This window comes from Buteo buteo, chromosome 18 (genome assembly GCF_964188355.1).
Source record: "Buteo buteo chromosome 18, bButBut1.hap1.1, whole genome shotgun sequence".
NCBI classification, from domain to species: Eukaryota; Metazoa; Chordata; class Aves; order Accipitriformes; family Accipitridae; genus Buteo; species Buteo buteo.
In genome coordinates this window covers 5963346-5990071 of record NC_134188.1, presented here as the reverse complement: position 1 = coordinate 5990071, position 26726 = coordinate 5963346, and the positions used below count along the sequence as shown (strand labels likewise).

Below are 26726 nucleotides of genomic sequence, written 5' to 3'. Positions count from 1 at the left end.
CCGACCCCCACCATGACGACAACCGCTGCTTGTGGCGACGGCTGATCGCAGGCCCCGTGCCCCAGCTCCAGCTGCCCAGCCCGCAGGTGAGGGCCCTGTGCTGCGCCTGGTGCCGGCAGCCCAGTCGAGGAAGCCAGTTCCAGGAAATAACCACACACACGGCCTCTGCCAGTCCCCCCCCGGCCGTGGGCCGAGCCCGGCCTGCTGCTCTCCCCAGCCCCGCCGCGGCCCGCTCCCCGCCCCGTCCCGGGACTACACCTCCCGGCAGGCAGCGCGCCACCTCGCCGGCTGAAGACTACGTCTCCCAGCGTGCCTGGCGCGGGCAAGACTACAACTCCCGGCATGCATCGCGCCCCGCCCCCCTCCCGCCTCCTTCCCCTCCCGTACTACATCTCCCAGCGTGCTGCCGCACCCGCGAGGCATGCCGGGACGGGTGTCGGGGCGGGGCTCTGGCGGAGGTCGCAGCCCGCCGCCTTCCACGTGGTGCGCTGCCCGCCGCGCCCGTGGCCGGGGAGGTGCCCGCGGTTTGCGACGTTTCCTTTGCGGCAGCGCGGCCGCCGTATTCCGCCGGGGAGACCGGCTGTTGTGCCGCTAGCTGGCGGGGCGGGGAGGGAGCAGCCGGAGGACGGGGCTCGGGAGGGAAGGGAGCAGCCCCGCCGCCGCCCGCCCGCCCCTGGATGGTCCGCGGGGCGGCTCGGGGGCTTCCTCCTCCTCCTCCTCCTCCTCCTCCTCCTCTTGCTGCTGCTGCTGCTGCCCGGTGGCGGCGGGGCGCGGCGGGGAGCGCGGCTGTCGGGGCGGTCTCGGGGCGGCGCGGCGCGGCGGGCGCTGAAGATGGACTATGACTTCAAGGTGAAGCTGACCGGGGAACGCGAGCGGGTGGAGGACCTCTTCGAGTACGAGGGCTGCAAGGTGGGCAGGGGCACCTACGGGCACGTCTACAAAGCCAAGCGCAAGGACGGGTGAGTGAGAAGCGGGGCTCCCCCGCACCCCAACGCGGGATCTCCGCCTCTCCCCCACCCCGGTTCCCCGTTCCCGGCCCCGTCCGCGCCCCTCCTGCCCCCGGACCCTCCTGGCCCGCCGCCTGCCCCGGCCCCACGGCCCCGTGTCCCCCCCCCCCCCCCCCCAACCCCCGTTAATGCCGCCGTTTCTCCGTCCCCTGCCCTCCCTACCCCTCCCGGGGCCGTGGCTCCTGCTGCCCGCCCGGTTAAACCCCGGGTTTTGCCGTCCGGACGGTGCCGGGGTCCCCGCCGGTCGCTCCGAGCGTTCCCCGTCCCCTCGGCGCGATGCCAGAGCATTCGTTTCGGTACGAGCGGGTTTGGGGGAAAAAATTGTGTAGTTGAGGAAAACGCTCAAGTTAGCGGGTTTTCGTCGTCAGCAAATGAGTAGCCGCTTACCGATGTTCAGCCTGACCGTCAGCTGCCTGGAACGGGGTCCGATTCTTTTTCCTTGATAATGCTTTTTTGTCTGATTTATTACTTGTAGTCACCATTTTGGGTATTCTTGCTGGCTGCTTCAGGAACCAAAGTCTGCTGGTCCTTTCGGGGATTTAGAATGCTTTAACAGAGCTTTATGTGTCACCGGTTCTCGGTGCAGACCTGAGTAAATGAATTTCTTTGCATAAGTGTTTTAAAGAAGGATCTAGCAAACTGTCATTTAGGTTTCCTTCGTCCATGACATGGCATCACTTGCTGAACAGCAGAACAATAGGAAGTGGGGAGCAGAACAAGCAGGAGAGGCACGGGCTGTTCTTGTAACAGGTCCTAAATTTTGAATTATATCCAGTCTTTTCTCTTGCAGTCTCCTCACCGTGGTGCTCTGTATGTTGTCATTCAGATAACGTGTATTTTAAAAGTCTGGGGTTGTTTTTACATTTGATAAATAAAAAACTTTTAAAGCGGGCTGTGGTCGGTCATGGCTGAAACATGATCTGCTTCTGTGTACATAAGCTTTAATTCTAGAAATGCTTTAGCCATTACCTATGGAATGGTTGTAATGGGACTGGTCACACCTTCCCTTGCCTGTGTTTTAAATGTACTGATGTTAATTGCGGCACAGTTACTTCAGCATGAATTTTGTTTGCTGGTATGAGTCAGCTAACTACTTTTCTTCTCAAATTTTGCATTTGGATCCTTCAAATTGTTCATAGGAGGAATTCTTACCTTGCTTGAATTCTTTTTTTTTTCAGGGAGGGGAAGGGGAATAAACTGTTCTGAGTGTGATAAGCTATTGCCTCAAGTCTCCTTATATGCACGTACTGACTTTGCTAGTACGGCCAGCCCTGGTTTCAGCACCGGTAGAGACACCTGCAATATGAAAAATAGATTGAGGTACTGAAAGACATGACTACATTTCTAAGGTTCGTGCCAGGCTCTGTGCAGCTGTTCAGCATGTTGGACTGCAGCAGCATGTAGGGAATTCAGCATGTGACACTGGTGAAGCATATATTCAAACATCTTTTGGTGAAATCATCAGTCTGCTTGATGGTGTTTGGGAGAGTGTGTTTAGAGCTGCTGGTGATAGTGTCATTTCGAGAAATTTCAGAAAAATGGAACTGTGTGCTTTAAAAATGGATAGTTACTCAAAGGTGGCTTTAAAGTAGAATTTCCCCTTGGTTCTTGACTGTGTATGATTTTAAATCCTCTCTCCTCTTGGTGAGGGGGGAATCAAGATAAGGTATTTGATTAGAGTTTGCAAAAAAAAGTGAGCAACGTATATTGTTTCCTTTTTTTGCCTTACTGTTCATTTAGTCCCACCTTTCCCTAGTAGTTCCCATTTCCCTTCGAGATTTCTGAAAACTTTCTCTTTTAAATATGCTGTCTAATTGGCCTTTGACAATGGCTTAAATATGTAAAATAGAAACATCTGTAGATGCTTTTATAGCTTGTAGTATACTTGTATATAATGTGATCTTAAATTATATGGATGGAATTAGGCTTGAAGTCAAAGGTTCCTTTTACATCCCATTATCCAAAGTAATCAATTAAATTGTAAAAGCAAATGTGTAATAACATTTCGTTTTCCTGAAGCTATGGTAATGTATGGGTGGACATTATATCTTGCAGTGGGGGGTGTATGAAACAGAGTTCAATGTTTGTATATTGTTATATGCAAATATTGAAAAAAATACTCTTATGTTGTTCCAGTATTTCCCAAATGGTACATATTGATGGATGAATAATCTGCTTTTTGAGTTGTTTGTAGTATCTATACAGCTCAGACTTTCTTTACATATGAAGTTGTTTGCTATCTTGTAGTTAATTTTCATAATTTTTTCTCTTGAACTTTAAAGTTTAAAGCAAACTTTGTTACACGTTTCTAATTCTTATTTTAAATAGCACAAATCTTTTAAGTCTATTAATATGCATCGTGATTTTAAGAGTACTTTGAAGAATGGGCTGCAGGACTGCAAATGTTTTGTTAAAAATACTGAGGCAAATTTTCTTTAATGACATCTACATACGGATGTCTAATGAATAGAAAAAACACAGAAAATAACTAAACTTTAATAATTCGGTTTGTGCAAATGTACGTTCAAAAGCCCTTGGTAATAAAAATCCAGTTTAAGAGTAGGAGCTAGTGTCTTTAGTATGACTGCAGTCTACACCTTTTTTTTTTTTTTTTTTGATTGCTTTTACAGCTGCCTCTGAGGTGCAGTATGGCAATTCAAAACTAGATAGCAGCTGCGTGTCCTAATTGTAGGAAGTTAATTGTATGCCATTAAAACTACACAGGAATGTTTTAGAGGACGGTCTTACAGAAATCTTGATGGAGTGAGAATCCTTCTAGTGAGCGAAAGAGATGTTCTGGACTGTGTGCTTTAGTTATCCGCTGAGGGTGTGACCTGGATTTCATGCCCTGCTCCAACAAAAAAGCCAGTCCAGCCCTGCAGTGCCCTTTGCCAAGAGGTGAGGCTTGGGGTCTCCACTGGGCTGTCTTAGAGGATCACCAGGTACAGCTCCACGGAGGTTTCTTACATATTCGCTGCCAAACGTGACCAGCTAAACATCAAATCAGCTGAGTAACAATGTCATGCATCGCAGCTGAGCTCTACCTGGTGCATTGCCTGCAGCAAAATTGCATTCTGTTCTCAAGTTTTTGTTTTAATCCCTCTTATTTTTGAGTCTGTGATCTCTGTGGTTGAATCTTCCTGGCTTTTTATTGAATGGTGCTGTCTATTTCATCAGCACAGGGCCTGCAGTGGGCTCTAAAACCTGCTTAGGACAAACTCTATGTGATTTGATAGGGTTTCTTTTTATAGCAGAAAGGTGTACAAGAAGGGAATTGACTCTAATGGCAGACACTGGGAAGGGAGCGCAGGCATGGCACGTTGAGCATCAGTCTTCAGATAAAGAAACTGTTGCTCGTCTCTAGTGGTGGTAGGAGAGTTTACTTTTTTTTTGTCCAGAAAATGTCAGTTATTTCCTGCATAAAAGCTGTTTTGCATGCTATTTGGGTGCTCCCTTGGGAATGTTGCTCAAGCCAGATATTAAACCTACCTATTTGACTTACGCTGGACTTGGAAAATATGCCAGCGGTTTTTAGTTTGTTGGACTAACATACAGATTTGATTGTTAAAAATTTTTTTGTAATTGACAGGACCAGACTCCTTCAAAGCTCATTAGGAACGGAGTGCCAGATACGGGCAGACTGAGGTGGCAGGACACAAGGGGCTGCGTGTGCAAGCCTGGCCGCCCGGCTAGTGCAGCCCAGCAGGGACACGCTCTCCTGGAGCCGGCAGCATGTGCTAATGCCAAAGTGGTACCCAGTTTTAATGGATTGATCTTGCACTGTTTTTTTTTTTTTGTTTGCTGTCCTCTCCCTTCTGTTTTTATGATACAGCTACAGTCGGAAATCTGAGAGAAGCCTATTCTGCAGAGCAAGGCTGTCTGTTTCAGTGGGAATTTGGAGTGTTTCCAAATACTCATTTTTTCCTGTTTATAGGATGTGGTTTGGATGAGAATAAGAAACTATTGAATGTCACTGTTAGGCAGTGCCTAACTTCTTAATTACAACAGCAAAAAATGATATAATTGAAGATCTCCAACTATAGTAACATCCCCTGGTGCTTTATTGGAAGCTTTTCTTAATCTCTCAGAAAGAGACTTATGTGGTGAGACTCTGTTGGTGGGGACCCAACAGTAAGCAAGCTAGTGCTCACCTAGTCACTCTCAAGAATTGCGAGAAGTGATGTAGGTCCCAAACACAAGTGCAGTTGGAGATTTTTTTTTTTTTTATTTCAGCTATTGTAGTTCTGTGTTGAAGCTATTGCTGTAAGTGGAGGGACAGATTCTTTTATTTGGACATTCTGACACACAATTGAAATGAAGAAAATACATTTATGTGTTGGACTTTTCCTTGCACGCTTCAAACAATCAAATCTATATCCACTTTTTTTCCTTGAGGGTCTGTGTGAGTTGAATAAGAAACAGAATGGTGGAAAACTAGTGAATGTCCAGTAAACTACTGGTTTGCTTAATCTCTAATATGGTATGTGATAGTTTTTACTTACTGGTTTAAAGGATATTGCAAGAATGATGATGATTCTCTCTCAAAAACTTTTATACAAAGAGAAACTGAAGAGATTGGGAGTATTTCCCTTGGAAAAACAGAGAAGGCAGAATGTGTTTAAGTTAGATAAAATAATGAGTGGTTTGGGTCATGTGTAAGATGCTGGTGCTATTTTTGTTTCACAGTATTTGAAGAGGGGGACATGGAATTTTTTTGGTGAACAATAAGCAAATGTTTTAATGCAATGTAGATAAACTGCTTAACCTGTTATCAAAGCAAAAAGATAAGTCAAGAGCTTAGTGTCTGCTCTGTAATGTTATCAAACCCAGTCACTTCTGACTAACTGTTGCAACAAGTTGAATGCTCTTCTCCTCTAGAAGTTAGGCTGCTCTGTTAGAGGTCAGGCCAAGCTCTGCAGAGCATGCAGAAGAGCCCCTGTTTGTTTACTTCAGGAATTTTGGGTTGGTTTGGTTTTGTGTTTGTTTTTTGGTTTGGTTTTTTTTTTTTTTTGAAACACTTGGCCCTTCATAAGGTTGATACCAGATTAGTTCCAGTTTGTGTTCACGGGTGTGTACTGATTGAGTTACATCAGATCATAGATCACTTGTTTTGTCAATGTCTATATCAAACTGATTTTTAGTGAGAGGTACATTGAGTTTGGGAGTGCCACAAATAAGAGGCAATGAGTCCAGTGAGAAATTTTACTTGGCAAGAAGTGAAACAACAGCTCTGGACTTACAGCTTCTTGATTAGTTCTGTATTGAGCCTTTGCAGGACCTGTATCGTGAAGCTCATGCTGTTAGTTTTCACTATAAACTTCCAAACAATTCTTGTCTTCTCTCAGTTTAATAGAGATGAGGGTGGTTGTTTTTTTTCTGAATGTTCTTGTGTGTTGATTGTAACTGTTTTGAACTGAAGCAGTTGGTGCAGATTACAGGCAGTTGGTGAGAGCCGCAGAGTCGGCATGCAAGCCTTTGGCTTCTGACTCCTGTCAACAATAGTGTGGAATTTCTAAATGCCACAGACTTTGTTTATGTATGTAATATGCGGTATTATCTTCTTAAATAATATGCCCTGAGTCTCTTTTGGATCCATTACCACAGTAGTTAGAAAGTTCTTAATTAAACTGTATCTGCATAATGAGGTATGCGTGCTGTATTGCATGAAGTCTTGTGCTCTTTAATTTTTCTGGTAAACCACTTGTATAACTATCTTCCCATCTGCTTCCTTCCCTTTTCACCCAGTAACGGGGCTCCAAGCTTTATAGGTTTTTAAGGTCATGCAGTTGAGTGAGTCCTCCTGTGGCCCTTGGACTTTATTTGGTGTGATATTTTGTTATCTTGTCACAGATGTGTTGATTTATTTTCATAGCCTGCAGCAAAGGTGAGTTAGTGTTTCATTTCTACCTGAAGCCTTTGACAAGTGCAGAGAGGAGGGTGTGAGGATAGTGTTGCAGAACACCAAAGATCTGTATCTGCTTTTATTCTGGATTTATAAATTAGAATAATATATGTAAATAAAGGGGGCATGTGCTGCTGTGCTTGACTTCTCATGAGGGAATAGGGGATAGTTTTTGAGGGTGCTGATAACAGAGAAGGTGCATGTCATCAGAGAGTGCTGCTTTCGGCCAAATGATGGTGAGGTAGTATGTTCACTCTAGCTCTTGGGTGGGTATTCTTTGATTCTTCTGTTTTAAAGTCTTTTTGAAGCTCTAAAAAAACCCCAAACAACCAACCACAAAACAATGGAGGTATCCTTCATTACCATTGGACTCGGAAGAGCTGTAATTTGCAGACTGCTGCAGCAGAAACTGGAAAATCTCTTGTTCCTTGAGAACAGACTTTTAGTTATGCTGAAATTTGGAAACTGCGGTGGAAACGTAATGAAGGTACAGTGGCTCGGATTTGTGTATGACAAGGTTGTGAAGCGCATATCACCATGGTGGCTGTTGCCGCATACTGTTGGAGCACAAGACCTCCAAGTTAAAGCCCAGATGTGTCCATTTTGGCATTAAAAGGTGATTGTTGTGCCACTGTGAGTATCAAAATGGTTATAAAAATCTCGCTCTTTATTGAATTTACTGACTTTAAGCCATTCATTGGTGTGCCTGAGATAGCGATAGAAGCAGATGATTCTGAATAGCCAGTTAATACCAAGATGCTTCCATCTTCCACCAAAATAATTTTCTATAGACAAGTAGCAGGACATCAATTGCAAATGTCTGGGTACCAGCATCTTCTAAACAAAATACTACTTCCCCCCCCCCCCCCCCCCCCCAATGGCTTTCTTGGGAACAGGACTCTTTCTTTCTACTATGGACCCTTATCGTTGTGGAGTTGTGAATATGTGCGGTGGAGACTGGGCTGCTGTGGTTCGATGAACCGAGCATGTGAGGCAGCGCACAGGCTGCTGGCGTGGACTGTGTCGTCCCACCTCTGCTGTGGTTAATACTGGTAGGTCCAGCTCCAGCTGCAGAAGGGTGCAGTCTCCTTTCATTTTCTTTTATTTGGATTTAAATGTAAAATTAGTTTAGTGAGAACTGGAAAGCAGGATCATGAGTATTGCTCCTAACAATTGGCAACCAGTATCTTTTTTTTTTTTTAACAGAATGCTGGGCTCCAGCCCCAAAAGTAGACAGCTCATGCGCTTCACAGGTTCTCCTTTGTTCTGTGCTGACAAAATGAGTGCTATCTTCAGTCTTCATTTGCCTGATGTGCTGGGTTTGTTTTTTTTTTTTGTCTTGGAATAAAATGTTTGCCATGTCTATATTTTTGCCATACAGCCTGTCTGTCAAGCTTGGCTCTGGTTCTTAATTCCAGACAATAATCATTTCATTTCAAAGTGTGATGTTAATCTGAATTTTCCTACAAGAGTCTGTAATGTGAGTGATAGGTGGACTTCTCTAGCTTCCTTTTGTGGCAGCCTTGGAAGCAGCAGAAGTGTGATAGTTATTTGTTGCAGCGGTGCTCATATAGAGTATGCTGATCGGGAGTGGGTGGAGGCAGGGTCATAAATAACTGAACGATCTGGTGCTGTATTCTGTTTGGAGGGTGATCTGGTACTGTATTCTGTTTGGAGAGTGTAAAAAATTTTAAAAATTTAAAATTTTTAAAACAGAAGTGGCTTTGGTTACAGACAGACAATTGAAGTTTCCCAAATAGTCCTTTTCCCTCTGAACTCCTACATGCGTAAGAAAACTCCTCATTTGCAGCGTCAAACCTAATGCCATCCTAGTTTTTGCACACATTAAGATAATATGTAACTGAATATGAAAAGAATAAAATGGAAATGGCTGGTAAATGTGAATGACTGCAGAATGTGAAGACTGAAAGCAAATTGTAGGGAAGAGTTGGTACTGGTGTTTGTTTTGATTTAATTGTCCCCTCTTGTATGTGCTAAAAATGGGCTCTTGTGCATGTACTTTTCAGTAAGCAAGAGCATTTTTGATAGGCTGCTGCAATATGCTAGGAACTATTGTGTTGCATTTTTCAGTCACCTTGGAGAATGATTCCTGTGGGGTTTTGTATGCTGTTTATGTCCACAAACTTCTGAAAAATTCAGAGGGAAATTTAGGGCTGAAGGGACTGCTCCATTTCCTTGTCCACCCACATGAAGGCTGCATGCAGTCATCAGTGGTGCCCAAAAGAGTGGACTTGGGGGTGACATTATGCACTAGAAGTAAGTGGTGGAGATGAAAGACAAAACATGAGCTATCCACAGATACCAAGATATCTAGTGGCATGCTGGAAACAACGTACTGCGCTGTCCGCTTCTGGGACAGCAGTGCAGAATACGTGCAGTTGTTGGGTGCGCTGAAAAAAGTGGTGGATGCTGTGGGCTGTGCATTGCTAAGGAAGAGGAGATGGACCTGGAGCTAACCTGTTCTTCGGGAGAGGGCGAGAGAAGAGGTGGAGGTGGCTGGGAGGCTTTGCAGGGTGCAGGAGCTCAGAGCTTGGGCAGTGTCTGCATGGGAAAGCACCTGTTTGTACGGCGAAACGAGGTGTGGGCTGTGGCAGTGGATTCTTCTTTGCTTTAACAATCTGGAGACTGGCAGAAAAATGACGGAACTTTCCTGGGGCTGAACTCGGTGTAGAGTAGCATCGGGTTTCTGTCTGGAGGAATGGGGATGGAGGCAGAGGTGAGTCAGGAAACTGGGTCCTGGAGGTCTCCTGGACCAGGAGGACAGATCTTGCAGGTCTTGTTTCCAGCACTGAGTTTTGAGAATCCTGATAGAAATTATAGAAAAACCCTAGACCTGGCCTGGAAGGACCCCCTTACGTCCAAGAGCAGGATTAAATAGTAGCATTAAAGGATTAATCTAATTGTGTACATTTGAAGAAAAGGACTAAGAGAACAGAAGTTGAGGTAGATAAGCAAGTAAATGGTAAGTACATGCAGTGCAGGTGATTTGCAGTGCAGTAGCAGTTCTTTAGTGAACAGGTTGAAAGCAGATTTGGAGGAAGCCTTTCCTCATATCTGATAAACTTTTTTTTTTTTAACAAAGAAAAAAAAGGGTGGTGGTGGTGTCTCACTTGCTTTTAAGGGTGAGTGTGATGAGGCTCTAACAGCTTTCTTGCTTCTGCAGGACCTTCGCTGGCCTTTGCAGATTCTGAAAGAATAACCTGTAGTGCATGAGTATCCAGATGTATTCCTTAACCTTTTTGCTGATTTTAAACAATATTGTTTGTGATCTCTGCATGTGATAACTGTTTTGTGGAAAATACAGCTTTCAAATATTTCTGCAAAAACATCAGAAATGTCTTAACCATAAGGAAGAAAAAAAGAATATTAATTTTCTAGCTACACATACTGATAACCTCTGTATTTCTGAAACTGTTAAAACGCAAAGAATTCTGCGGCTGTACAGAGTCCTTGTGTAAAGAGATCTGAGGTACTAGCTGCTTTTGAGATACTGGAAAATTGAAGACGGACTTGCAGCCTCGCTGTCTTAGTCACGTAGGCTGCACTAGTTCTGGTTGCAACTTTTTGTAGCTTGCACAGTAGTTGTGTGAATAATGGCATTTATGAAACCTGATTTATTTATTTTTTCCTCCTCCCCAAGGCTCTTTGCTTTATTGTGGAATTATCCACTGTCTAAATGCAAATTCAGATTGGAAGTATACTTGTAGCTAGGACTCTCTCCTAGGATAAGGTAAACAACATGTTGTGCAAAAGTAATAATCTGCATGTCTTCTGCCAGTCTGCTGCTGTGAAGAATCTTAGATTCGATCAGCTCAGATGATTTGTGGTAAAAATGTGCTTTCTGGGCGTGTCTTGGAGGAAGAGGAAGTGCCAGATCTTAAACATTTGAAATATGACAAAAGGGCCCATGCTAAAGGGATGTCAGATCTCATTCAAAATTCTCATTTTGAAACTGAGTAAGCCTATGAAGATTATGTTCATTCAATATATAATTGGCTGTGTCTTTTATGCTTGTTTAAAGTATTAACAAAGTAAGCCAGCAGTTTGTTTTGTAATATTATAAAATACTCAGGATTGTGGATTCTGTCTTTGTGTAGATAATGGTGATCAGCTCACCCTCGTCTGTTAATTTAAGTCTTGGAAATGCTCTTTAAGGTTCAATACAGACTAAGTTTGTTCAAGTAAGGTAATGAAGCTGAGGCAGGAGCATCAAGATACTTAACTTTGCTGCTAATAAAAGGCTTGCTTTCTTTCTGGTATCCTTCCACTGTAAAACAGTCTTGGGTTTAGAGTAGAGAAGCCCATTGTGCATGAATGGATGGGAATAAAGTTTCAGTTTCAGGCTTCATCCCTCCAATGTTCTAACTCTCATGCTCCTCTCCCCCCTGCTGCCCCCCATCTTTTCTTTGCAAGCTTGGCAAGTAATGCTGCGTGTTCCTGCTACGTGCAGGCTGATAACCATTCAGGAGGGTTTTGTGTTCTGGCTGGCTAGCCTGCTGTTCTCTCTTGTCTCCTCCAAGGCTCAACAAATGGTTTCTGAGACCTTGTCAAGCCCCCATAATAGCACATTTGGGATTACAGCATAGCTTTATTCATAGCTACAATTTTTCGTTAGGTACAAGGCCACTTGTGAACTAGTTCCGAACTTTTGTGTATTGTAGGCTTCCCATTTGAGAAATAGCTATTTGAATAAATATATTGAATTTTCTATAGAAGCATATGAAGTTCTTAGTAGCTTATATAAGAAAGGTACTGGATAGACAATTTAATATTCTGCTTTTTTACAGAGAATTCTACTGATGTTGCCCTGTTGCTTGTGTTTTGCATATCCTAGTTAAAGACTGATTTAAGCATATGAAGATTGGGATGCTAAAGAGTCCTTGTAAAATTATATGCAATACTTGAACAAAAAGATACTGCTGTTTAGGCAACATTTTCTATTCAACTGCCTCTTAACTACCTTGACTGTTAAGTGGTAGTACGGCAAAACATATTGTGCAGTCAGTTTAGAATTTGAAAGAAAAGAACTATAAGCCAGGATTAAAGCTGTAGATATTTTCTTTAAAGGACAAAATGTTCGAGAGAACATAATGATTTTCTCAACTACAGATGATAGCCTAAACATCCAAAATTAAAATTAGTCTTGAAAAAATGCACGTTTTGTGAACAGGGAAGAACACAATTAAAGGTCACTGAAACAATCTGCCTGTTTTTCTGTGAAAGCTCCGTGCTGTGTGCTTGTAACACCTTGCATACAAGATGTTGACATTTGAATAAAGGACACTTGAGAGTTGCACTAAAAATGAAGGCTCAATTCATTATTGTCTGTGTGAATAATACGTGCGACTGAGAACTTGGAATACAAAAGGATCTGAATTGCAGCAAACCCGATTCCACCCTGTATTTCTGGCCGAGATGTTTTCTGGGAGCAGCATCACCTTCCCCTGTGAGGGGGAGCCCTAGCTACAGGTGTACTTTCAGTTGCAGTTTGAGTTCAGACACTGGATAATCCCACAATGAAGCCTTGGAAAGTCAGATTTCATCAACTCTGTTGTTCTCACGGAGCTACTATGCAAGGTATGGAGCATAACAAAAGCAACTGGAGCAAGATCTACCTGGGTACACTTCAAGACAGCAAGGTGGCACATTTGTCCCCGAGTGTAATTTCAGTCTTATCTAACTTTTTGTACTTGAACTGCTTGGCGTTCAAACTCTCTCTTTTCTTCTGGGGTGAATGTCAATCCTGTTTAATCAGGTTTGAACAAAACAACCTCTCACAAGTACATGTGCGAACAGTGCCATTCACTGTTATGTTAGTTCAACTTCGTAGAAGCTCAACTGGAAGCTTATATGAATCTGCAAGATGAGTGTCAGATACCAAAAGACTCAAAAAATGAGTAGCTATTGCAACACGGAAAACTCTATGGGTAGAATTCCAGACACACGTAAGGGGGAAAAATAGCGTTAGGACTTCATTTCCATCTGCCTGACTAGTTTGCCTATGCGGTGTGAGAGCAGAGAGGCTACAAAGCAGGAAATACAGCAATGAATGGCTCGTTAGCTGCATTTCATTTAGGTGGGTCCTCTGTCAGGGAGGCATGCCGAGGCAAAACTTTGTGACAGTGAGTAGCTACTTACTGAAGCAGCTAGTCAGGACAGCCACCACAAGGGAATTTTGACTTGGGACTTGGCCTACAGTAGGATGAAAGAGCAGATTCAAACTGTTACTGCTGAGGGCTGTCTATGGCAAACATGGTTTGTTCTTTGCTCCTGGAGGGATGCTGAATCTATACAAGGTTAAGAAATCTGCTTGACGTACTGCAACTTCAGTTGAAAAAGAAAAAAAGAGAAGGGTGGTGATGGCAGGAGATGGCTTCTTAAAGGTAAAAGAGAGCCGAGAAGGTGAAATGTTGCAAGCTGCTTGGGAACCATTTCTGAAGCTTCAGTGGGCTCTCAGTGAGTATGTGTCACTCAGGACACGCTGTAAAACCATCAGTTGAAAAAACGTGACATGGTGAAATAGTAAAATAAAGGAAGCCCTTGGGAGTAAGGCTATGTTCTTTGAAAAATTAATATAGAAATAGAAAGTGATAGGCTAAATGTAAAACTGTAGTGTGAGAGCCAACCTGGCAACCTCCCCCCCATATAACCCATATAAGCCTTCAAAAACACACACACAAGCTCCCCCTGCCTTGAGAAACTACTTGAGAAAGGCATGAAATTAATCTTCCTTTTTCTCCCTATTTTCTGATCTATCAGTAGCACAATGCTATCTGTAGAAGCAGGGCACCACTGACCTATAAAAGGAGTTGTTTAGAGAAGATGAAATGACAGCAGGAGAAGAGCTTTTGTTTTGTCTGTGCGTTATGAAAAAACTTGAAGAATTGGAGGTGAAGGAATGCATTGGGGGATCTGTCTCAAAGTGCAGTGTTTGGGGAAGGGGCTATTTGAACAAACTGAAGAGCAGTCATCAAGATGAGATGTGTTTGCGCATCTGAAGGAGTTCAAGAATGAAGTAAGCAAATTACTAACCAGAAAGTATAACCCGATGCTTTAAATTGTCCCAGTCACGGAAGACTGGAAAGGGACAGTGGTGAGATCAGTTTTTAAAAGGCCTTTTTGGAAGAGTGGAAACTACTAACTAGTAAGCTGAACCAAGAGCAGAGATAGTGGACACATGCAAGGTGCTGAGGTGAGGAGACAACAGCCTTATAAAACGCATTCAACACCTTTTAGGTCTATTAAAATCTTTTGACGGAGTTAGCATACAGGTTAAGGCAACGTAGTTGATGGAATCTATCTAGGTGTTCAAAGGCGTTCTGTCAAGTCCCCTATCAAAGACTTAAAGTGAACTTAAAGATGGTCCTTCTCTGGATAGAGAAGCTAGTTAGAGATGTGAAGTAACGGTGAGAGGTCATTACTGGTATCTCTCGGGAATATGTGCTGTTCAGAAGTTTTGTTTGGAAATCACTTGTCTTAAATAGTTGGGCAACAGCTTTGCTGATGAGTGAGTGCTACTTGGGATGGTGAAGGCAAGGACTGATTGTGCAGGCTTGGCCCTCAATATCAGTAAGTTCTCTAATAATAGATCATACTCATTGATGTGAAGTGATACGTATAAGAAAATGGGCCTTTCTTTACATACACAACGGTAGTCTCTGAATTTATTATTTAAGAAAAAGATTTTGGAGTTCAAAAGGACAGTTTTGTGAAAGTGCCAGCTCAGTGCAAGTAATTGCTAAAAAGCGGGGAGAATCACAGGACTTAACTACCAATGGAGTGGAGCACAAAACATGGTGTCATTGTTGCTTTAAATCCTATTTTCAGTATTGTAGGCATTTCTAATCCCTTCATCCCACGCAGGGTATAATAAACCTAAGGAGGGCCAACAAGGACACTCAGAAATGTGGAGCAGTGTCTATGAAAATTTAAGTCATTCCCATAGACAAGGACTCTTCTGTGAGAGTGAGGGACAGGGAGAGTCTCTGAAATCCTGAGTGTCATTGAGAAGATAGGAAACAGTTGTTCAGCGACTGCATACATTTATGAAAGATAAATCCGTTAAGGGCTATTAAATAAGAAAATATAATCTATGAACCTGTAGCTCCTACAGTAGTATGTTTGTCACTGTTAGGCAAATTTGTGACTTGAAAAGCTTCTCATCATAAAAGTTTTTTTCAAAGCAGCAAATATGCTGTTTCCTCCATTTAAACCAAATAATTTCACAGATTTGACTACTGAAGAAAAATGTACCAAAAATAGAAGTTACCCAATGAAATCATGGTTTTCTGAAGTTTAGACCAGTGCTTTAACCCTGTTTGTTGTTTGCATTTCAGAACAGATGCTTTGAAATGCTGTGCTGTCTTTATACAACTTCTAGTTTCTGAAGTGGTACAAATATTGAGGTGACTTAAGAGCAATTTGAGAGAAGGAAAGTGCAAATGAAATACAGCAATCTTCTCCTTTATAGAGAATTTGTGTTGCTTTACATAAAAGTACTGGTAAGACTGCCATGTCCTTTAATAAAGCAGCATGAAGCTTTGAGTCTGGAGTGGGGTGTTGCTGCCCATCAACTAGTCTCCTCATAGGAGCAATCTTCATAATTTTGTGGTTTTAAAACTTTGGTTTTTAGGCTGGCTGTCAAATTACAATTTTGTGGGAGAAGGGAGGAGAAGATACTTAATCAAATCCCAGGGATTCTTGCTTCTGTGGAACTTCTGCTCTGGAGTTAATTTCAGGGATAGATGGGGGAGTTGGCTTGGTTTTAAATTAATTTTTTTTTTTCTTCAATTACGTGGTTTCACCACCGCTAAAAAGCAGGGAGTGAAGTGAGTGGCATCTTGCTTTTTCTCCTCCATTTCTCTCTCCTCTGCCTATTCTTTTGTTGTCTTTTGTTCTTACTGCACACTTAGTGCTGGTTTTGATACTCATCATACCCCACTGTAGGCTAACAGAAATACTTAATCCAGGAAAAAAGAAGTGGATAACTTTTTGCCAAATGCAGGAGGTGAATCACCATGGAGGAGTGTGGCACAGATCAGAGCTGGCAGAGGAGTCAAGGCTTTTCTTTCCACAGCAGCAAATTCTTAGATCAGAAGAACCACATGTACAGTGTATCATTGAATTTACTTGGTTACTTTGAACTTCTTGCCAAACTACATGTTATGGCGAAAGGTGTTAATTTAAAAAAAATGAAAGAACAAAAGGAATGAAGGGAATCAGTAATTGCCATTCACCTCGTAGTATCAGAAGCCCAAGTGTTTATTGGCTTGTTGTTGATGGTTTTTCCTCTAGCTGTGGAAATGACCTTTTCTTTACCCGTGAAAAGGTCTGATTACTGAAGGATTTGTTTTGAAGTAGAAAATATTCTCAGCATAAGCTATCTGATAAGAGTAATGATGCTGTTCTGGCACAGCAATCTTGCCATTTAAGTATTCTGGGGATGGAAAAAGTATGAATGCCTGAGTTAGACCCTTAATAAATTCAGTTCTGGTAGTGCATCTTCCCCTGCAATAATTTCTTTATGTTAGCACTGTGGTGAGTAATATGGCTTTTTATTTTTATGTGACATCTTGTAAATTTAGATCCAAGTCCGTGAAACATGCTTCAGTCACAAACCGAGTTCCTTGTACTCTTCTATCCTTTTGTAAAGGGGTTGTTTTTGTCTTTTTCTTAAAGCACACCGTATCTAAAAATGGCGTACTGCAGTGTTAGCAGTCCCCCCGTTTTGGAATATGCTGTCTTTTACCTGTTTGCTTTTTTTGTGCATCATGTACATATCTTTAAAAGGCAGAAAAACCCTAACCATGCAAATCCGTTGAAATATTACCTTAGAGATAAGTCTTTAAATTTTTTCTTCTGCTAGGTTGTTTAGTATTTACATTAAAATGTGATCTTTCTATTAGTCCTTCTTGAAGTTAAATTTTAATTCAGCTAGAAATTACTGACAAAGTTGAAGATAATCACTGCCTTGCATTAAGACAGTGATTATATTTGTGTTACCTCTCTGGAAGAAAAAGAGGGAAAGGAGAGAACAGCAGGGTAATTAAAATTAAATATGACGTTTCTGTGAACTTCTCTGAGTTTTGCAATTTATTTAAATTTAATGATATGACTGTGCAAACACTTCCTAAGGCTCACCAAAACTTAGCATAGTCATACAGCGCATTGATTGAAACTTGATGTAGCTGTAATCTATGGCACGTCTTTATAAAATTAAGGGCTGTATTGATGAATGGGAGTGGTTGCTCTAGTTCATATGAAAGGCCTATCCAGCTGTCTTTGACAGTTAACTCTAGCGTATCCTTAGGACGTGAGGCAAAACTTGAGCAAGCATGTAGTAGTGCTTTCCTACATTTCTGCTTCGTCTGGTATCCAGAACTACTATTATCTTAAGGCGAAATTAAAATTTGGGGTTCTGGATTTCTGCTGTATTGTTTGCTTGTAGTTGCTCTTTAACTGTTTAAACACAAAGGAAAAGAAACCTAAGGAGATGAAGAATGGGATGCATTTTTTTTTCTTGCCTTACACTAATCTTTATTCTATTTTTGTCATATTCTGCTGTGAAACCAGGCAAGATGTAGCTGGTCTTCCTGATAATAGTTACGTACTAATATCATTTGAGAGCCCCTGCCCATTAGCAACACCTACGGAAACGAGGACGAGCCCTTGGAAACGTACCTGTTGGAGAAGACGACGGCTCCTCGGGGTTGCGCGAGCTGCTGTTGGGTGGGTCTGGACCAGCACTGACTCCCGAGGTGGTTGGTGGTGTGGACGGGGGGGTGAGCTGGCTGTTCCCCCCTTCCCACCCGCTGCCTGGGGTCATTTGTTAAACCCGTGTGCCAGCCAGCGCGGCTCTGCCCCGGTGTGCGGAGGTCTGGTGCGGCAGGGATGCTCCCTTGTGTGCAGGCTCCCCATCCAGCTCCAGCTGATTCTCAACAGTTGCTCACTACGTATTTTTTTTGAACGTGCTACCGTGCGTTTTTTTGATTCATATTTTCCTTGCATATCTCATGTTTGAAGTTAGAGAAAAAGTAGATAACACTTATTACTGTAGAAATATGGAAGCAGCCTGAAATTTCCCCTTTGGGAGCGAGCACTGTTAAAGCGTGCGAAACTGTAAAGCACGTGCCGATGGTGGCAGCCGCATTAGGACGGGTGCGAGGTGCCGCTTCTAGTGGCAAGTGCAAATACAGAAGAAGTCACACTACTTTATGAACTGTATTTATCCTCATCTGCAGATTAACTAGTACCAACTGTTCTTTTCACCTCTTCCTGGAAAGTCTTCGCAGGTAACTTTGTAGAGAAGAGAAGAATAGTTGTGAACTACTCATTTGAGCTGAAATCCTCGACAAAGTAGCTCGGACTCCCAGCTTGTCTGACTGGGTTGCATTATTCATGATCCGTTCTCATTTATTAATACATAAGAGGCTTTCATGACAGAATCTGGGGTTTTATCTGATTTTTGGCAGATTTCTTCTGTGAAAGGAACAAGCTAGAATCTATGATGGGATGAAGTTTAAGCTGGTTGTAAATACATTTAAATACTTGGGGCTTGAATAAATCTGAACTTTTAAAAATAGTCATGCTTTGGTTGTGTAGCCAGCAGTTTATAAGAGAGAAGATAATGTTAACCTCTCTTGTGTAGGTTTAATGCATGTTATAGGACTAGGCCATTTTTCAAAATGTTTTGAAGTTCAGCCAAATGAAGAAGCAGCAATTTGAGCTAATGTTTATCTTCTGGTCTTACTTTATCCAACTTGTCTTAGCCAATATAACTGAAATGTGTTTTTTGTTTGCTCACAAAACCCAATAAAAAGTGGCCCTTGGAAAATCAGGTAATTTTAGAATAATCTCATTTTGGAAATTATATATATACGTAATGCATAGAGCATCCGTAAAAGTAAAATAACTTTAGTGACCCTCAAAAAGCTATAAGTGAAGGGCATAAATCTAGTTTATCTTGTTCCCATATTTTGAGAAAGTCTACTTCTTTAGCTGTGGTGAGTTTTTTCCAGTTAACAGAATTATTTCTGCAGTGGCTGTAGCATTTAACTGCAGCTTTCTGGCAAAGGTGAGTGTACTGCATCAAGCTGACGTGGAAAGTAAGTACTAGTTAGAAGATAAACTAACTTCATCCTGAATGTGGGCAGAAACCACTGCGCTTCTGCTATGACTGCTCTCTGCCTTTAGATAGCTCCAGTGCTCATCTGAGCATTCAGCAGTCAGCTCACTAATGTGGCAGAAAGTGTACCAAACAAAAAATTGGAAATACCTTTCCACTCTGTGAATAAGCTCATCTCCATCTGCAGATGAGTGCCTGGGCTCTAGCGCAAAGGACAGGAGTGTGTGTGTGGATGCAGATGGGGTTCTTTCAGCAGCCAACCGTTGACTCAAAGCAAGCTATTGTGCAAAACTTCACTGTTAGTTTTCAGTTCTTTTTATCAACGTAATTTTAAAACATTTAAATGTATGAAACCCAGCAGGTTTTGTAGAAATGGAATTACAAAAGGATGAAGTGGTTATCATTGCATCACTGTTAGCTCAGGTACTTCTTTTTTTTAGAGAATGATTTATAAGATTTTGCTCGTTATTTTGGGTTTACCTGAAGATACAAGGTCAACGATCAGACTTACTGTGTGTACTAATTAGTTTGACAAAAGTTTTGACCTAAAATGTGCTTTCTGGGAAGTCGGGTGCTTATAATGCAATTTTCTCAGCCTGTGTACCAAGTTGTTAGTACTATTTTTTTTCCTATGCAGTTTATTTTCTGCTGATGCACACAATCTTTGCTATTTGGCTGTTACCCTCTATCCTCACAGAACTGTTATATCTCAATCTGCACAGCTATACCCGTCCAGCTTTGTACATTTAAATGTATGCAATGATAACCACTGGGTTTCACGCATTTAGATGTTTTACAATTTGGAACTTTTTTTAGTCTCAGTCAGCTGGACTGTGACTATAAACCTGACTAAACAATACTTTGGTGCATTCTTCAGTTACGAAGGCTGTATATCTTGGATGTGCTTGTTGAGGTTTAACCCTGGTAGGCAGCTCAGTCCCACGCAGCCGCTTGCTCCCTGGGGTAGGATGGGGGACAGAATCAGAAGGGTAGAAGTGAGAAAATTTGTGGGTTGAGATAAAGACAGTTTAATAGGTAAAGCAAAAGCCCTGCACGCAAGCAAAGCAAAACAAGGAATTCATTCCCAAATACCTGGCAGGCAGGTGTTCAGCCCTCTCCAGGACAGCAGGGCTCCATCACGCATAACGGGGACTTGGGAAGACAAACACCATCACTCCGAATGCCCACCCTTCCTCCTTCTTTTCCCTGCAGTTTTTATTGCTGAGGATGACATCGTATGGTCTGGGATATCCCTTGGGTCAGTTGGGGTCAGCTGTCCCAGCTGTGTCCCCTCCCAACTTTTTGTGCCCCCCCCAGCCCGCTCGCTGGTGAGGCAGTCTGAGGAGCAGAAAAGACTTTGACACTGTGCAAGCACTGCTCAGCTATAAGTAAAACATGAGTGCGTTATCAGTGTGATTTTGGTCACAAATCCAAAATGTAGCCCCATAGGAGCTACTATGAAGAAAACTAACTCCATCCCAGCCAAAACCAGTACAGTGCTCTAGTGTCCACTTCTAGAATACGTTTATCTTGTTGGGGTGCAATGGTCTTGGGGGACATAAGTCAACTTCCATTAGGGGTGAAGGGGTTTTGGTAGGTCTCCGTGGTTTTCTGTGTGTAAGCACAAAGCACATTGGAAGTTTGTGGAATGTATGTGAAAGCCACTGAAATCCAGTAGGTAGAATGAATTTATTCTTGGTTTGTGTGGCATCCATACAAATCACTTGCAGACTATACTAAGATCTGGAGGTTCAGATACCAGTATTTATATTATTGAGGAAAAATGTAATTCTAAAGGCTTGTTCTTTTTCATATAAATGTAACCTTTGGGTTTCTTTTTTATGCTGCTTACAAGTAGTGGTATCTGTGCATTGCTTTAGTTTTACAACGAGTCACAGAATAATTTCCTTGGAGACAGTTACCGCTGCACACATTGCAAATACTAGAACAAACTCTAAATATTGAATAAAGAAAGATTAGCGTTCCAATAAGACATGAAATTCAAAGTTGTGTCCTCACACTAATCTAAATTAAATTGAAAATGAAAAGTTTTACATTTCTCTGTAGTAAATAGTCCTCAAAGTTATGTATTTATGCATCCAGAATTGCCCTGTTCTTTTCTACCTAAGTTTTGGAAATGTTGTCAGACATGGAAAACAGTATTAAGAATTAGCTATGTGTCTTGAAAATGTATAATGAATGTACTAGACAACTGTGAAACTCTTTACAGTCTGAGAGGAATAAAAAACAATGTAGTTTATTTTACAATCCCACATAGAGTACCTCAGGTTGGAAGGGATCTCTAGAGGGCATCTGGTTCAACCTTCCTCTCAAAGCAGGACCAACTTTGAAATTAGCTCAGGCTGCTCAGGGTTTTACCCAGCTGAGTTTTAAATATCTCTTAGCACAGAAAAATCTGTCAAATCTCTTATACTTTTTGACTAGCCATGGGTTTTTTTTTCCTTCATGCTAGCTAATTGGAATTTCTCTTTTTGCCATTTGTGACTGCTGCTTCTCATCAGTTTGCTGGGCACCTCCAAGAAGAGTCTGACTCCTTCCCTGTACCTGCCCATGAGCTGACTGAAGGCAGCGATCGGGTCCCCCCTTGGTCTTCTCTGAAGGCTGAACAAACCTGGCTCTCTCAGCCTCTCCTGATGGGTCACGTACTTCAGACTCCTGCTGCCCTGCTGGACTTGCTCAGTGTGTCAGTGTTTTTCTTGTGCCGGAAAGCCCAAAACTGAATATGGAGCTCCCAGATGTAGTTTCTGAATAATAGGCGAATAATCATCGTTTTCCACCTGCTGGGTACACTCTTGCTCATACAGCCCAGGATTTGGCTGGCTGCCTTTGCCATAGGGGCACGTTGCTGCGTCATGTTCAGCTTGTCCCCAGGACACCCAGGTCTTGCTCTGTAAAGCTGCTTTTGACCCATTTGACAGTGTGTCCCGTTGCGTGGGGTTATTCCGAAATAGAGACAGGTCTTTGCACTCGTCTTTGAACTTTCTGAGGTTCTTGTCTGCCCATTTTTCCTGTCTGTTGAGGTCTGTCCAAATGGCGACTCAGTTCCTCGGTGCATCAACCATTGTCCCCAATTTAGCATCATCTGTGGATTTGCTGAGGACGCCTTCCATCCTGTTGTCCTTTCATTAATGAAGATGTTATATCAGGCCCAGTATCTGCCCCTGAGGGATGCACTAGTAACTGGCAGCCTGTTGGATTTGTACCATTGATTACAACCAATTAAGTCTGGCAGTCCAATCGATTTTTTTCATCTGTTCTGTAGTTCAGCTGTCCAGGCTCTCTAATTTGGCTGTGAGTATGCTATGAGATCATGTCACAAGCTTTGCTAAGGCCAGTGTAACATCCAGTGCTTTTCCATTGTCTATAGAGCTAGTCCTCTCGTTGTATAGGACAATGAGGTTGATAAGGCACAGCTCACCCTTGGAAAATCCTTGCCAGCTGTTTCCAGTCATTTCTTTTCCTTCATGGGCCTGAAAATAGCTTCCCAGGAGGGTTTGCTGCATAACCTTTTCAAGGACTGAGGTTAGGCTGATTGGCCTATAATATCATTGAACCTTTTGCCCTTCTCAAAGAGGGTCCTGATATTTGCCCTTTTCTAATTGTCAGGAGTCTGCCATGATCACCGTGGCCTTTCGCAGATGATAGAGTGGGTTTGCAATGACATTTGCCGGCTCTGTTAAGCACCCTTGAATGCAGCCCACCCGGTCATGTGGACTTGTGCGTGTGTCTGTCCACTTTGCTGAAGTCATCCCTAATTTGATTTTCCTCTACTTCATTTCACCAGGACTGTGCCTCTAGCCTTGGGAGCGTGGTAGTTGTGCAAGTGGACTGTGATGTGAAAACCAATGCCAAGAGGGCATCGAGAACCTCAGCTTCTTTTGTGTCCTTTGTCACTTGGTTCTCCACCATGCCCATTTTCTGAGCATTTTTCTAAATACAACTCATGGTATAAATATCTTATTCTGGCAAGACTATTTGGTGCCATGAATGTGGTGTTGAAGGAGGAAACAGAGGTTCTATTCTTCCAAGTCATCATTTGAGTGGGTACTCACGAGAGTGAGGCTGCCCTCACCTTGCTGTGCTTTCTAGAAAATGATGCATCGTTTTGGTGGGTGTTTAAGTGTCTGCTGTGTATACAGCATTGGCATTTAGTATAAATGCATAAAACCTTTCAGCTTCAAAATTTGCATTTGTGTATTCATATGCTTCCAAAGAACTGAATTACTACTTCTTCCAGTAGGCTTCACTGGATGTCATGTGTGACAAGGGTGATTTTAATTTTTTTAAAAATCTGATTTAAAAACAAAACCAAAAAATAACACTACTATGACTTGGGGGAGGAGGCAGGGGATGATGCCACAGAGTGAAAATGCCAAGTCTCCTAAATGTAATAATTTGCTGTCATAAGTGTTTTATTTTCATATTGTAACCTATAGCTGTGTGTTTTGCTAAGTTCTTCCGTCCACCTCAAATCTATACGTGGAGCGTGTCCATGTATTTGTTATGTTAAATTTCAGTAAAACACATAGGAGAGGAGCGACAAAGAAAACTAATGGGAATGCCACAGTTTAACTTCATGTTATCTTTCTCTTCACTTGTAGTTTAAATCTTTAACTGTTGAACACTATTCTGATACTTAGAAGTAAACTATAATAAAACCTCTGATTCATCTATTTCCTTGCATGACATTCTGGTGGGTAATAAGGATTTCGTATTATTGCCTTACCTGGCTCCCTAGCCCAAATGAAAGCTCCTGGCCATATTTTGCTGTTAATAGTGAAGATGTGCTACTGTTTGTACAGTTTAGGGCTTGGCGTTACTCAGTGTTCTTCTAGGTGAGTTGTTCAAAGCGAAGGTGCTCTACAGCACAAATTAATTTTCAGCTAGTAAAATCAAAATGCTGTATTTAATGTATTCAGAGAATTTTGAGTTAGTACTGCAGAAGCTGAATCACTCCAGCAGTAGTGTGACAGTTGTGCTTACTCAGGATCTGTTACTGTGACTACTATTGATGTTAATGGAATTCTCAAGGGTAGAATTAAAAAAAAAACCCCATGTGTTTTATTGGTAGGCTTATCTTTTAATTATCAGGCTTTTTGTATTCTTTAGGGAATAAGAACCATAAACAATTAACAGATTCCTTAGAGTTTTCTGTAGAAGAGATGCTGCATTGCATTTACAGTTCCCTGTGGTAGTTGTAAGACTGTAGAGCCTATTTCCCTCAGATGTTTAACTACAGTCAAGTTTTACATTTCCTTGTTTATAAAGAAAAAACTATTCCGAAATTGTGACCTGTTAATTTAGAATGAAATCTTTTTTTTAACTGTAATGTGAATTTAGAATTATTACCACTGATTTTAAGGTTTTGTTACTTTATTTTGCTGTTTTTATTACTCAATTGAATTTCAAACTGATCTAGTGATCTGAATAGAGGATATATTCTAGTGTTGTGCCAATATGTTTCTATAAAACATGATATGTGAGATGAAGTAACAGTAGAACTGATTTTTTTTTAAAACTACCTTTTATGTAATAAGCCTCCTTTTTCTCCATGTGTAGGATATTTTCTCCCACTTGCTGACATATTTATGCTTAAAGTATCCCTCTAAATAAAGAGCAGAAATACCAGGCATTTTAATACTAAAGGTTTGCAATGTGCTCACATTCAGCAGGCATCTGTTCCTACTCCTTTTGATTTTAGTTTTTTTTCAGATAGACTGTATGTCTCTTATGGTGCTGTTGTACTTCCAGATTCAGCAGAACTTTAAAAAAAAAATAATATTTTGAAGCAGCATTACAATAATAGCTTAATACCCTCTAAGATGGCGTTTTTTGTTTTAGTTTATTCAAGCTGTAAGAACAACACTAGGTAGTTATGCTCTTTTATGGTGATTTTGCAGATATATTTATTTGTTCTTGTCATTAAACTCCACTGGAAGTGATGTTGCAGCTACCCCGCCTTTTTTTTTCCCCCGAGTTTATGCCTCTGATGTTAATGTTGTCTCTCTGAGGAAATGACATTTTAAAGCAAGGTTATGTAGTTTTTGTGTGGCTACAGTAAATACTGCTATTTCCAGCACCCGTGTATGAAGTGAGTTTTCTTATTCTTACCGCTCTCACAACTGCCTGTTACTTAGTGGGGAGTATCAGTGTGTTCAAGATGCCAGCCTACTGAAGTGCAGGAAAGTAGGAATATATTGGTAGGAAAATAAGTTTGCAGATTGACGAGGTTTTCTAAGCCTGCTGGTAGGTGGAGGAGCTGCTGACGTTACTTGACGTCTCATTCCCGGGCAGCAGAGAAAGCGGACAGGTTTTCCCAACAGGACCTCTCTGTTAGAAGGAAGAAATTTAGCTGAATTATGCTTTGAGTCTTACTGTGCCTTTAAAATGCAAGCTGTTAAGTGGCCAATTTTGTTACTTACAGTTGGCTGTGGAAGATGTTTATAAACAGGTTTTTTTCCCCTTTTATTTTTTCTTATTGTTTGCTTTTTCCCATCTTGGCATTGAACATCTCTTTATCTTCAGAGAAGGAAATTGCCTATATCCAAAACCATAGGGAAGCCATTTGGGCTGTGTTATGATTCTAAACAGACTATTGGCAAAATATTTTTGGAAGTTTTGTAGAATAAGTTTGGTCACTCTGGCCTCTCTTTTGGCTTCATAACACTTTTGTAAACTCTTATCACTCCCTTAAAAAACTATTCCCCCAGTTCCCTTGGTTCCCAAGAAATTACACTAAGTTTTATAAAGAAAATCTCACTTGGCTCAAAGGTAGAAGTAGGAGCTGGTACTTGTGGTGTAATGGGTAACCGTGGTGTGTTACCAGCCTCAGTGCAGAACAGATGTTAGAGAGGGTTAAGAATTGGTTTATTATTTTTTATCTCGACTGTGTGTGCACGATTCAGAGAATTTAAGTCTTGGAAGCCTTGGGTTATTTTTCCAGGTTCTGGAGGAGAGTGTAGTGTGGTGCTAAAAATGTGCTTTATCCCTAAATTGTAGGGTTTTTTCCTTCTTTTTACCATGCTTGTATTTCTGCTAAACTACTTGGATAGGTCCGCTTGCTCTTGGTTCCTGCATGCAGCACCAGAGCAGAGCAAAGGAGCGAGTGGTTAATTCCCTGCAGCCCGGGGTTGCCCTAAGGGCAAAGCAAGGTTGGGCATGGGATCTCTGGATCTCAACTCTTTAACTGCCGTTTAATTCGAGAAGATTAATTTTCAAGAGACTTCTTATTTCATCCATTGTTTTGAGGAGACCAAATGGTACGTTCTTAAACCCTGTTAAATTTCAGCATTAAAGCAATGATTTTAAAAGGGTTAACATACACAACTGAAAGTGTGTTCTTCCAGTTTTGTTCTATGAAACAGCTGAAACATTTTTTCTAAAAATTTCCAGAGAAAGTCTGCCATCTGGTATGGAAAATTTTAGTCCAGACTTAATTTGGCAAAAAATTGACTGATTAAAAAATAGTTGTACAATCTTAAATGTAAGGCAGGCTTCATTGTAGACAGTGCTACCAGAAATGCTTGAAATAATACCAGTTGTATGGTAGCACTTCTTGTTATACTGAGTTCTCCTTCGAATACCTTGAATCTAAGCGGATAAGCAACAGGGCAATGAGAATAACCTTTAGCCTGACCCGTTTTGCTCCATA

At 41.8% G+C, this 26726-nt stretch overlaps 1 protein-coding gene across 3 annotated transcripts in view; it reads left to right on the top strand.

Annotated features, from left to right (window-relative positions):
• The first annotated feature begins 648 nt into the window (after window positions 1–648).
• The window catches only part of CDK8 (cyclin dependent kinase 8), an 87396-nt gene continuing 61318 nt past the window's right edge, over window positions 649–26726 (top strand). Inside the window, exon 1 of one of the 3 annotated variants that reach the window (XM_075050697.1) lies at window positions 649–959. In XM_075050697.1, the coding sequence (XP_074906798.1) occupies window positions 832–959 (128 nt within the window). In that variant the 5' untranslated portion in view covers window positions 649–831. The remainder of the gene's footprint in view (window positions 960–26726) is intronic. The other 2 variants (XM_075050696.1, XM_075050698.1) reach the window with 2 other exon arrangements.